We start from the raw sequence: 13445 nt of genomic DNA, 5'->3' as shown, positions 1-13445 counted from the left end.
CATGCTTTTGAATGCAAGTTTTTCATCTAATGCTTTTTTTTTCTTTTTTCTTTTTTAATACTCTGCATAAATCATAGGCTCAGATAAGTCTTAAGTTAATGCACTGAATACCTGTACCTGCTATGCAGACTGGAACTGTCACATATAAACCTGGTGTTTCTTTTATGGCAGTGCTTTTGTAAATGGAGCACGGCTTAAAGGTGTCAGCCTAGAAAATCTCTTCTTTCTTCAGATCGCTGGTACAAACCTTTATTAAGTTGCTGTATATAAGTATCTGCAAGGCACCCGTCTTTTTCAGGAAACAAATATTTTTATTATTTGTGCAAAGAGAAACAATCCTAGATAAAACCACTATATACACATTGCAGGGGACCTTGATTGTAATAGCTGATACATTCAAAAAATTCTTTTAATATCTAGTAGCTCTTTTCAGTTATGCAAAATCTGTCTTTTGGTTTATGGTTTGATTATATTAACATTTTTCAATGAGTGGTTTGACAGGGCATCTGAAGAACTCACAACCACATTTTAGTATTCTAATGTTATTGACATGACTCTAAGATCAAAGAAATTCTCTAGTATGTTTGCAGGCAAAATTTGAATTCAGTTTGCTAATAATATGCAAATGACATATTTGTAACAATTCAAGGGAAGGCTTATTTCAGAAATTATTAATACAGTAATAACTCCAAGATTGCTGTTGCTTGAACTAGAAACAGAAGTCATGCAATGAAATGATCTCAGTGATACATGAGCAGAGCGGTGTAGATGAAGTCATTGGATGTTGAAACCCTTATGTTTACTTCCTAAGCTAAATGTAAAAATAATGTGCTATAAATTCAATTTTTTCTTCTTGTGCTCTGAACCTCTTCTATTGATACTGACTTATCATTGCTCCTTCACAATGTCTTTTCTTGCCGAAATGGAACGTGTTAAATTAGAGGAAGCCAGGTGCACATGGCATCAGCAAGACAAACAGTGACATGCAAAGAGAACCCACCTCTGCAGACTGAGAAGAATATGTCAGAGGAGGAAGAACAGGTGAAAGTAGTTGATGCTGAGAGAGATGATTTGGCTAAACGGAAATCTCAGTGTGTCTTTCCTCAGCTACAAGAAGATACGATTTTTGTGAATGCCTCTATAACAAAAGCAGATTTGGAGACATGGAAAAGATTGAAACTGTCAGGAGAGCCCAGGTATAGTTTCTTCCTGTGGACAGGATTGGCACTGTAGGATGAACACTGCATGTTCGTTTTGTCATGGTCTGTCTGTGTGCATTTGTGTTTTTAACCTTGAAGAATGCCTTGATGACAACCAGTCTTCACCTATTAAAATTTTCATGAGGCATCCAAAAAATCTGCGTAGGAGTGAAACAGAAACGTGTCCATTATTTAGAAAAATATTTAGAAAAAGTAGTTCCCCATTGAGTGCTCTTAACATCATCTCAGCAAAGTTTTCATTTTGTCTTGTGGATCAGTCTGCTCTGAAGCTGCTGTAATCTGAACAGCACAAAGGTTCACATGGCACTGCTAAGTCAGTAGCCTGATGGTGCTGCTAATAGAGCTGTCTGCAGAACATGGGGCATTGTACCTTGGGAGAACTAACCGAGAATCACAGAATCATTAAGGTTGGAAAAGACCTCTAGGATCATCTAGTCCAACCATCTACCCACCATCAATATTGCCTGGTAAACCATTTCCCTAGGTGCCACATCTACCCTTTCTAGGGTAGATGTGACTCTAGGGATGGGGACTCTACCACCTGCCTGGGCTGTCTGTTCCGATGCTTCACCACTTTTTCTGAAAAGGAATGTTTCCTAATATCCCAGTGGAACTTCCCCTGATACAACTTGAGGCCATCCTCTCTTATCCTGTTGCTGTTACCAAGGAGAAGAGGCTCACTCCCACATCACAACCTTCTTTCAAGCAGAGAGAGCCTCCTCTTCTCCAGACCAAACAATTCCAGTTCCCTCAGCCGCTTCTCCAGACCCTTCACCAGCTTTGTGCCCTTTTCTGGACACGCTCCAGGGCCTCAATGTCTTTCTTGTAGTGAGAGGCTCCAGACTGATCAGCATCTCTTTGTATTAATATGTCCGTACTGCATTTGAGACCTGAGCTAATGTATCTGCATGGCATCTTACTGTTAAGTAAGAAAATATGTCAGTGCTATTTGTCGCTACAATATGGCATCAACATGCTTATATCACAAGCTAAAGCTCCACAAAGGGAACTGGTAAAAAGTGGTTATTCTAAGGTATTACCCTGTGGAGATGGACCGTAATGTATGCAGGTGATTTGTGACTCCAGGAGGAAAGGGTAACAACTCCTGGGCCTCCTGTTTAGGCGCATGCCATTTTCCAATTAAAGGTAGCCATCTGTTCAGGCATTCCGCTAACAATGTGAGTACTATATATAATTCTAGCTCTAATACAAACCACCAAAAACCAACCATTCTCTCATCTCAAAGATATTAGTAATCTCTCTATTAATTTGAGGTCAATTATTAAATTATTCTTCAAATCAAGATTCAGTTCCCCCTTCTCTGGATGGGTGAATTGCCCTTCGTGGTGCTCTCGTGCCACTGGCACCCCTATGTGACAGGTGGGGTGCACTGGTGCTGCCATCCCAGGTCTGTGTGGGCTGATAAGGGAACTAAAGGTTTATCAGGACAGAGCTCCTGTGTTTGAGTGGGCCACAGCTATGTTCCTTCCCCTAAGGAAGGGCTTTCATGAATGTAACCCTGGACTTTTCCCAACAGGTCCATGGACTTTATCTATCAGATCACAGTGTGGCACACCTCTTTTTATCTGTGTCCTTGGATTTTAAAAAAGGACCCCTTTAAAAGCTTAGGGGCATTTAATTTGCTTTAGTCTGGGGTCTCATTTGGGATGAATTCTCTTATTCCTCATTCTGACTAGTGAAGAAGATTGCAAATGTCCCAGTGACACTCCACCAGCAGCTGAAGTCACAGTGGAAGCAGCAGTCCAGGATGATTTTGCTGTCCGCAAAGCCAGAGCAAACAGAAAGGCTGGTAGCCTCAAGCAGAAGTTTGTGCATTTTGGGCCGGTAACTGAGATTGATCAGCAGAAGTGGGACAAGCTCAGCATCGGCAGAGCTTCACGCAGGTGTGAAGCAGAAGAAGAAAGCAGGGTGAAGGTTCACTCGGATGTTGAAAGCTCTCTTCCAACCACTGCTGACAGTCTCCAGTTTGCTGAGCACAGCGATGCAGTATCTAAGCCACAGAATGAGCTCAGGTATTTGGTGTGGCTTAGGATGCACTGCTGAGCTGGAATCTGGACCTGTTCCCGCAGGAGGCTGGGCTGCATGTGGGTGGCACATGCCTAGGAGCTGCTTGCATGCACAGCCCTGTTCAGAAGGCATCTGATGCTTTCCCAGCATCATAACATGTTTGGAGTTATGCAAAACAATGCTGCGCATATGCCTTCCGAGCATTTACCTCGACAGCTCTGGCTAGCGGTGAAATCGCTGGTATCTCAGAAGCTGAGCTATCTTTAAAGCTTTCTGCCTCATGATCTTCAGCAGCTTTTCTCTGCCTGCTTTAGGAATTTGTTGCTCAGCTTTCTGGCCTCACTGCTGTTCAGAAAATGCTTTCTTCAGTCCTAACGGATTTACTTTCTTTTTGAAGATGTAGTGCTGTGAAACTAAGGTGTATTGGTGCTCTGTGTTTCTGGCATTTATTGGAGAGAATGACAACTCAGGGAAGTTAACATATTAACAGAGCCTAAATTTATTTGGCTTTTCTTTAATTGCTTAGTCTGCAGCTATCGCAAGATTTTTTTAATGAATGCATTTAGCAAGCAATTCTTTCAGTGAAGTTTGTGTGCTTATAAACCATTAGCAAGCTGAGTTGAAGGACTCCTCCCCTTTTGTTTCATTTGACCTGAGAACATTTTGTCTACCTCATGCTCTTCATGACCCACTCACTAGTGAGGTAACACAGTCAGATACAGATGAACATTGCAGGAGCATGCCATCACTTGTCGCTACTACTGATGTCATCTCTGAGAAACAAGCCCTGTGCAGCTCAAACAAACAGCAAGAAAGCACCAAAGAAGAAAGCAGTGCACATTTACCAGACATTGAGAGAGACGATATGTTGGTTAGAAGGATGGGGACCTTTCAGAGACGCACAACTAGCACTGTTCCAATACACTGTCCTCCTCTGTCAGTAGTGCAGGAGAAGGATTTGAAGACTCCACGGGAAGCAGAGAGGTCAGAGAACAGAAGCAGATCGCTCTGAGCTTCATGCCTGGTTTGTGTGTGGTGTGAACTTGGATCAGTCAGTAGTGTTATTCCATACTGCATTCAGCCTTTAAAGATGTGTTTTACTCATTCATCATGGCATGTGTTCTGTTTTATGAAATTACTTACAAGAATGTATCCTATGAACATAGAACAGTCTGCTTTCTTTCATAATATTTAAATACTTCAATTGTTAATTACTGTTCGGCATGAAAACAGTCTTTCATCTTTTGGGGGGATTTCTTTTGCAATCCATGGTGCTTTCTCCAGAGTTTTATGCCAATTTCCAAGGGAATAATTCCTTGTATATATGTTTATGCAGTCTCCAGCTTCTAACATAACGTCTACATAAGTGTGGCATTCGGTGTAGTTTCCTCTTGCTCTCACTCCTTGCACTGTAGTTAAAGATGCCTAGTTGTCCATCGCCCTGCAGCTGTGTTTTGAGTAGCAGTACCCCATGTTGCCTCAACAGCCGCTTTCCTTTGGGCTGTACAAGTGAACATTATCATGGAACAGTGTCACTTGTCTCTCTGAGCAGTACTGTAACGCAAGAAGAGAGCCAAGAACAGCTTGAAATCCCTCATCAGCAGAATGGTGGAACAGAAAACAAAGTGAAGTTTCCAGATCTGCAAAGAGATGACATGTTGGCCAGAAGAACAGGAGCTTTTCTAAAACAGCCGGGGCCAAGTGTTAAGCAGTTCCTTCCCATGCCATTTTCAAAGCAGCAGAATAAACAGGGCACAGCTAGAGAACTTGAAAAGAAAACTGCTAGGTAAGAAATTCTGCTCTCTCTTTCCTTTGCAGTGAGTCCTGTGGACTGTGTGTCAAGATCTCTTGATCTGGAAGAGTTGCTGTTGGCACAGCAGTCATTTCTTCCATACTCATCCTTGAATCTATGCTAACTCATTCTGCTCTAGTAAGCAATGTAGGTTTTCTGGCCTTTTTGGTAGAGCCTTGTAAAGTCTTAGACTGAAGATATAGCAGATGCAAAATTCTAACAGCATGTGAAAATAGGTGTTTATATAGCAAGGTTGTATGACATTTGTAGAGGTTTCTACTTAAATAGGAGATAATAATTAAAAATATTTCTAGCTAGAAACATAGGTGGTGGATACAGTAGATGAATGTTTGTCTATAGCTTAGATGGTGCCAATGACTCCTGAACAGCCTAAGAAAGTTCTGGAACTAGATTCCTCCTGGTAAGGTTTGGTGTCTTTGTTTAGATGAGCAGCACAGTGTGGGGAAGATGGAGGTTTAAGCCTTTGAACAGAGCCATGTGTTGGCTGTTTGAGCTACATGCAAGCGAGACTGGAAAGTTATCTCTCATCAGTACATGATTAGTACATGAGAGAGGAAGGATACACACACACCTGTGCATATATAAGTGGAAAATAATGTGCAGTTTAGCCAGGAGTGGCTTGGTGTTGAGAAGACCTTCAGTTGAATAGCTTAGTTAAAATACGTTCTCAAAACTTGAATCTTTGGGAATTTTATGTTACTGGCATAGAAGAATGGAAATACAAGCATTTTGCTCTATTCTAATTGTTTTGTGTACCTATAAGCTGTGAGTTTGTAGAATTTTCGTATGAACTTGCAGTTACAGTTTTCATTATGTATATGTGATTTTTCAAATGTTGTTTAATACATTTCTTTGCACTGCTGCCTTTGGCTCACTCAGGCCTGAAAAATGTCCACAAGTCTGCATTACTAGCTCTGGAAAACCTGTAATTCTACCTCAGCGAGAGCAGCAGCAAGAGCAGGAAAGATGCAGTCTCCCTCATGCAGGACAAGAGGATACTGTGTGCACTGCCCAAGTGGGTGATCATATCCTTAATGAAGTCCACTTTGATCAAACATCTAAGCTTCAGGTGGCTCCTGAGGAAAACAGAACTGAAACATTGTCATCCAAGGATGAGCATCTGCAAACGTGAGCTCTGTATGGTGTGAATCACGCAGCTTGTACACTCTTTGCTCTTCTACTGTGTGTGCACTTCAGAATTCAGATTTTGCATTGCCTGGTGTGTTTTCAGTCCAGACTAAAATCCTGTATGTCTGTACACACTTCTAAGAAACGAAAAGAGTATTTGTGTAACATTTTCTTTTCTACAACTAATGAAAGCAAATATTTGATTGCAATATTTCTGTGAATACAAAAATCACTTATGAGTAGCAGAAGTTCAGTCACACTCTGCCGGGCATCTCTAGAGATGCATGTCTTGTTTCTTTGTGATCAAAAAATGTTGCAGTGTTGACTTTTGTATTTGATGTTGTTTTATGATAAATCCCAGATACGGACACGTCATTTGCATGACTCTAAACAAGACAGGCAACTCCAGTGAATGACACTGACTTGTGCATTATCAGTACCTTTTTTCAGCTGCACCAAAACAAACAAAAAAAGGAAATCTTATGGTAACGTTGATTTGAGCACTGCTGTGGAATGTAACCATTAAGTTTTGTCTCCATTCATCACGTATGTGGCACTTTAGTGTAAATGTCAATATATTGTCTACTTTCAAAAACTATTTTCTACACCCACTTTAGGTATACTGTAGCACATTTTTATAATGGGGGGATTAGGCAGGGATGAATGATGTTTTGGGGCAGTCTGACTTTTGGATGATTAATAAGGTAAGTGCTGTGTGTTGAATAGATCATCTCTGAACAGTATGGTTCATTCTCTTTAGGTTTGCTTTATCAGGACAGGTTGGATGTTCAAGGGAATGTTAACCAGATTTTATGGGTCCAGTTGCAATTAATATATAATGTGTTTATCAACGCTCTAATTTTATATTTGGTCTTGTAGATTCGGCCCCAGAACTGCTGTGTCTGATGACGCAGAGTAAGTTGTCTTGTGTTCACAAGATTCTGTTTTAAACAACTTACACTGCATGCTTTCCAGTCTTTCTACTAATTTAAAATGCAGTTGGTGCCTCATAATTATTTTGCAGTGTTACAGCAAATAAATTTTTCAGAATGTACTGAAAAATGGAATGCAACATGGCTTACATTGCAGCTAAAAATAATTTATACATAGAAACTCATAAAAACTGAGCATAACACTAATGTGCAGCTATTGCTTAAAGCATTATTTCTCCTTTTTTTTTCTTTTTTTTTCTTTTCTTTTTTTTTTTCTCTCCTTGTAGTTTTCATTGCCTCTAATCCACTGTAGGTTAGGAGATTTGGGTTGAACCTGGACTGGATATTGGAGGGAAAAAAAACCCCAAGTGTGACCTATATGAAGCCCAAAGATAAAATTCATTGTGATCTTCAGAAATAATTGTCAGGAATACAAATTTTCAGCTATTCCATTATTGTATTTTAAAGCTTTCTTTTGAGTTCCTTCTAGGTTGGGTTTACTTTAATAATATACTAAACTTTACTTTTTTAAGCTTCTCACCTCTGTGCTTTACATTAAACCAAAGGAGTAGGATGGGGGCATTTATTGCAATTAAAACTTTCGTCTGTGGATGAATGTGAACTGTAGTTCAGAATAATGTACAGTGTTATTTAAAAAGCCATGGTGGAAAATTACAAAGTGCAAGAGTTCAGAAGCAAAGAAATAATTAAGGACTACCCACATTACGTGTTTTTAATATCCTTATTTTGTTCACAGAAACACATGCAACCTTCTCTGTCTCCCAAATTAAATCATAAAATAAAATGGCATAGAGGCTTTTTTTTTTTAGTTTACAAGATCTGTAGTGTACAAGCGTATCTCTTTTATGCTGTTCAAAGCCTTTGTCCGCTGCCCACAGAGCCACAGAGTAAATATAATTGTTTTCAAGAAGCAGAAATCCTACCTATCAAAATGAGATTAGATAGCGTAACAACACAGAATTGTAATGCTTTACAGTGGTGCCTCTCCTGCCATTTCATAGAGCATTACCTATCTCACTGATTTGCTTATTTGTTTCCCCACAGTTTTGCATGTCTGTATTAAATGCAAACATGAGAGAAAGTACATGGAGGCATCACAGTGTGTTTGGTTGTATTATTTGTGAGTAGCGAAGATATGAATAAATCATATTGTTTATTTCACGTGGATTTTGTTTAAAAAGGCAAAACAATACACGTTCAAGCCTTATTGTCATCCTTTCCAGATGTGTCACAGTTTACAGAGCAACTGTTTTCCTAAACTGCCTGTAAAGTTCTTATAAATGTAAGATTGTATTTTTCCTTCTGAAGTACTTGCAAAAAATCTACTAAAATGTGGCTCACAAGTAGGAAAAATAAATTGAAGTGACATTTTAAATGCTTCCAAAATGTTTGTCAAGTCTCCTTTGAAAATTGTGACTTGTATTCAGCCCTAAACTTGGAGCTATTCTGACAGCAGAACTGCCGTGTTGGACTAACCAAGTTCCCATTGCTGGTTGATCACCACCAAATTGTGTCAGCAGCTCCAGGGCTGTCTCCAGCTCCCAAAAAGGCAATCCTCAGCATAAACTGGAGTAAAGGAGACAGCCCTGACTAGATGTTGTGATTGCTTGGAGTCCATAGCCTTTATTAAAGGCAGAGGACAACAGTGTGAACACCGCGGGAGGGCAGCAAAAGGTGGCTTGTGGTTCCCTCTTTTCTTTCTCTGCTCCCAGACTTTTCTGTGGCCTTCTGTCAGGTTTCCAGTTCCTGTTGCTTTTCAGTGCTTTTCCTGTTGTGTTTTACCCAGCCTCTGAGTTAGAGCAATTTTGTGTCTGGCAGGGGCTGTGCCAATATTCTGGGGCATCTTCGTTTCTCTCCAGATTAGACTTAGAGAAATGGAGAGAGAAAACTGTCTCTGTAATATAGCTGAGCAGGCTGTTATGTGGCAAACTGCTGGCAGTACAGTAATTTCATATGGTTGAAATTCATGGATATATCTCTTCTCCTTGCAGTTGCCTACCACGTACCTAGCATGTTGCTGCTGATCAGTCCCTTTCCCATCTCTCAAAGATATCCTTTGGATTTTGCTGGCAGTGTGACAGCCCAGTGTTCATTTAGGCTTAGATTTTATACTTTCAGACCAACGTATGAATTATAGTGGGCTGAGAATTTTGAGTATTTATTTACAGGAGTCTGATCCGTTAGCCATTCTGTCTCTTTTTTATGTTTTGTTAGGGTTTCTTAAATCTTACTGTGTTTATAAATGGTAATGCAGCCACATAATAAATGCTCTGCATAAGTATTTTAACATATTCTTATAAAAATTTTTGCCATATTTCTCATTTTTTTAATTAAATAGTCTGACCACTCAAGTCCTTGAGGACATTTTTATTCAATACTTAGACTTGTTTTTTTTTTTTTAAATAAAAAAAAAACCAACAAAAAAAGCTGTATAACACCACTGACAAGAACAGCTGTAATTTGGAAGAACAAAGTAGTGTAACTTAAAAACAATCACAGTATCCCAAAGAATCAACCCTTCAAATTATAGTGTTGGTTTGCACAGTGTTTTTTTTCCCAGATCTTTGTCAGAACAGCATATCTAATACTGGTCAGCAGAAAGGCCTGTTTCATCCAGACAGTGGAGATGCTATCCCAAGAGCTTTGCAGATTTATGATTTTGAGTTCTGTATTGTTAAATCTCCCCATTTACATGTATGCTCTGTGCCTGTTGATCTGGCATGTGATTGAAGGAAGAAGTAAGTCTAACTGTTCATGCAGGTATTGACAGACTGGAGACATTTGTAGCTTATATAAGCAATTTGTAAATTACATAAAAAAGGAAGAGGAAGAAATGACGTTGGACTCATAGTGAAAGTGTCTTCTGATGGAAGCTATGAGTTCTGGTCTCTTTGGTTTTCTTCTGTAGATGAATTTGCCTGGCAGAGAAATCTATGTAGGCTATCTGGTTGGCCTTTTCCCCGTGTTCAGGAAATGAGTTGGGTCTTGTCAATGGCTGTTATGTTTTGGTCATAGCGGGAAAGAATGGTTTGAGATGACTTCTTCAGATTGCTCCCCTGGGGAGGCAGATTTGCACAGTAACATATTACTGGAGCTGCTGTTTGGTTGAACCTATCTGACTGTTTATCCATGGCAGTGAAGGCCAGCAGCATGAGGGGACAGCTAAAACAGAAGGTGCTGTAGTGCATGGCTTGATTCCTGGGGTAGGTTAAAGCCTTTTCCAGGGTGCCTTTTTTTATTGCGCTGTTAATAGCTGTAAAGTCTATGTTTGCTTACTCCAAGTGAAGGCAGGGAAAAAGAAAAACACAAAATTAGCTTTTCATTGGAATGTCAGTATACCTGGCAGAGAGTATTTTTATTTTTATTCTCCCACAGCAGATGACATAGGGCTCACACCCTCTGCTAGGAGCAGTTATCAGCACTTTGGATCTTCTGTCTTCTCCTACTCTATGTGAATGAGATATTCTTTGATGTGGGGAGTGGTATGAGTAGGGATCTATACAGTCAGTTAGACCTAGCAGGCACAAAGTAGCAACTAAAGGTTTTTCCTTAGTATGAGTTTCAAATGCACTTAAACTGGAATAAATCCACTAATGGGTTGTGTTAATGCATCTCCCAACCTACTTTACTAGTCTGCAAAACAGAACTGAAAGTTAAATGTTCTTTAGTAGACTTTTAGTTTTAAAAACAACAAAATTTGCAGTTTTTTTGGGTTCTATTTCTTAAGAGTACTCCAGTCCAGTCCTGAGCAATGCAACCCTTAAATTACCCACAGAGAAACCCAAAGAAGTGTACCCCCTCAGCATTCTTTTTAAGGGATGAAGCATGGTAAAGTGCTAACCTTACCTTTGCTTGAAGGCTGTAGGGTGTGTATTCTGTCTTGTGTTTCTGAATATATGCCCACTAATAGGTTGGGATCTGTGCATGTCCTTTTCCGTCCACTGTCCAGACCTTTCCATTTCCCCTGAAGAGTGAGTTGTTCACATCTTTGCTTGCCTGAATACAAGTACCAGCTAAATACGTATATATACAGCTTTCAGTGTGTATTCACTTCAATTACTGTGTCCACAGTTGCCTACAACTCTTCTTCATTTGGTGCTTCTCCTGCTAGTTGTCTCACCTACAGCTGCAGATAATCATTTGGAAACTGCTGTGAAATCACCTCCCGTGGAACTGCATGGCTTTTTTTTCCCCCTTTTTGCTTTTAATGGCCCAGCTGAGGTCATGTCTCACTAATAATAAGTAGTGGGGGGAAGTAGAAAATACATTATCTTCATGTGAAGATCTTTAAATAATATGAATGATGGTATAGTATCAAACCGTGACCTTTTTTTCCTTTAACTCTGCAAAGGTCAGAGACAAAAATAGCATGTGTATAAAGAAACTGTTTTGTGCCGAACACAATTGTTTGTTGTACAGTCAGCTTTCCCTTTGTTAGGTCAACCGTATGAACAAGTTTGTGCTGATAGCATTGAGTTTCTTTGAGGCAGGGAGGGGAGAGGAGGCAACATGCTGTGTGTGCTGCATGTGCTTCTCTGGGCAGGCTCTCCTGGTTCCTGTAGCAGTAGCATTTAGCCAGCCATGCTACCCATGATGTACTTCTCAAGCCTCTCTTGTTTTACAGTGAAATGGAAGCTTCTGTCTGCAGTATGATTAGAGGGGTCAGTGAGAACCCGGTAGGAAACATCTTCAAAAACTTAAATATTCTGAACTCACCTCTGAATAGGATAATTTTAACAAAAGCTACTGTCAGAGTTTTATTGTTAGAAATGCTTCACAGTGAGAGACAAAGTTGCTGTTGGCTAACAAAAACAAGAGAAACTGAGGAGTACAGTGCCTGAAGTACTGCGTGGAAGTCATGTGGGTGCTAATTGATCCTTCTCAGGGATTGCTGCTACTGGGAGCTCCCTAACAGCGCAGGTGTCTGATCCTGCTGCAGCACCCTCATGTGGCTTTAGCTCTCACAAAGCTGAAGAAGTATAAGGTTATAAATAACACTGTGCTTCTTATTATTCCCTCTTTGTTTAGGAGCGTGAGCATGTTTGACATGAGAAGTGAGGAAGAAGCCATGGCTCAGCCTCACAGCAAAGCTCGCCATGAAAAGCTGCAGAATATACACAACCAGCTGAAAGAGGATGAGACCAGGTGGCAAGATGTGAGTGTACCACAGTGTCTGCAATGATGGCATTAGGGCCAGCCAGCTGGGTAAAAAAGCAAGACTTGCTAAATCTATGGTTGCTCTCTCAATCAGGACCCTTTTTCTTCATTTTTTTCAGTGGTTTGTTGAGAAAAGCGTAGAAGTTCCTATTTTGTTGTGTGTTACAGGACACAGAGATGAACCAGGTCTTTTGCTTTTTAAGAAAATGTAATTAAAATCTGATTGCATAAAAATGAAAGCAGAACACTCCCATTTGGTAACTTCTCAATTTTTTCTAACTAGAAAATTCCTGAAGTGACAAAGTGTAAGACTAAGCAAGGTGATAAATATATAGGTTGGACTTGGCTTCAATAAATTTGGTTACAGAAAGTGTCAATATTTTCCATCTTGTTCAAGCAAACACATTCCCCTTTACGTTAGATACACCTTGCTTACATTGCAAGCCCTTTCTAAACTCTCTTTATTCTAAATGTTTTTAAGTTCTCGTGGCAATTTTGCATTATCTTCAGTAAACTGAAAACATTAGAAAAACATTGTTCACAATTTGCAGGCAAATTATTATCAGGAGCTTCAGCATCAATCCTGTTAGTTCTAAAGACTGATTTTAAATGAGGAATATTGGAGTTGTTTTTCTTCTTTTAAATCTCTTCAAACAGCTAGGACAGTAGTTTCCAGTTGTAAGGACAGCTGCTATGAAACAGGTTTTTATAGAAAATTCAAGGCAAAGCCCCAAAAAAGAACAGTATATACAACTAATAAAAAACTTTTAGTAGAACAATGAAGGATTTCAGCTGAGTGGTCTGTTTGTGTGGGAATTCATAATTTCCCAGCAGAGATAAGAATGAGCCCAAAGGAATTCAAGAGGTTTGAGAACTCTTCGCTATTGAATGGAAAATCCTCTGAGCTAAAGTGCACAACTTTTCCAGGCCCTTAGCACCTTATACACCAAACTAAAAGTTCTGAAGAGCTACTAAATATTCCTGTAGTGGAATGTCCTTGGCATTCCGAGGGTTTTGTAGAGATGACACTAACATTTCATGGTCTCATATTCTTTACATGTTTATGCTGTAAATTTGCCAACAATTAACAGTTTCATAGCTTTTTCTATTACCGTTGTTTTTCTAATGAATAAGAGCTGAAAAATA

At 39.7% G+C, this 13445-nt stretch overlaps 1 protein-coding gene across 5 annotated transcripts in view; it reads left to right on the top strand.

Moving 5' to 3' along the window:
- LIMCH1 (LIM and calponin homology domains 1) overlaps positions 1-13445 on the top strand; it is a 104626-nt gene that overhangs the window by 57010 nt on the left and 34171 nt on the right. For 2 of the 5 annotated variants that reach the window (XM_010710242.3, XM_010710240.3), the window contains 7 exons: positions 942-1196; positions 2918-3253; positions 3948-4232; positions 4801-5034; positions 5941-6189; positions 7069-7104; positions 12171-12297. In XM_010710242.3, coding sequence (XP_010708544.1) covers positions 942-1196; positions 2918-3253; positions 3948-4232; positions 4801-5034; positions 5941-6189; positions 7069-7104; positions 12171-12297 — 1522 coding nt within the window. The remainder of the gene's footprint in view (positions 1-941; positions 1197-2917; positions 3254-3947; positions 4233-4800; positions 5035-5940; positions 6190-7068; positions 7105-12170; positions 12298-13445) is intronic. The other 3 variants (XM_010710241.3, XM_010710243.3, XM_010710244.3) reach the window with 3 other exon arrangements.

The sequence above is a fragment of the Meleagris gallopavo genome, chromosome 4 (assembly GCF_000146605.3).
Source record: "Meleagris gallopavo isolate NT-WF06-2002-E0010 breed Aviagen turkey brand Nicholas breeding stock chromosome 4, Turkey_5.1, whole genome shotgun sequence".
Lineage (NCBI taxonomy): Eukaryota > Metazoa > Chordata > Aves > Galliformes > Phasianidae > Meleagris > Meleagris gallopavo.
Note: the sequence above shows the minus strand (reverse complement) of the source record. Positions and strands in the feature narration are given on the sequence as shown.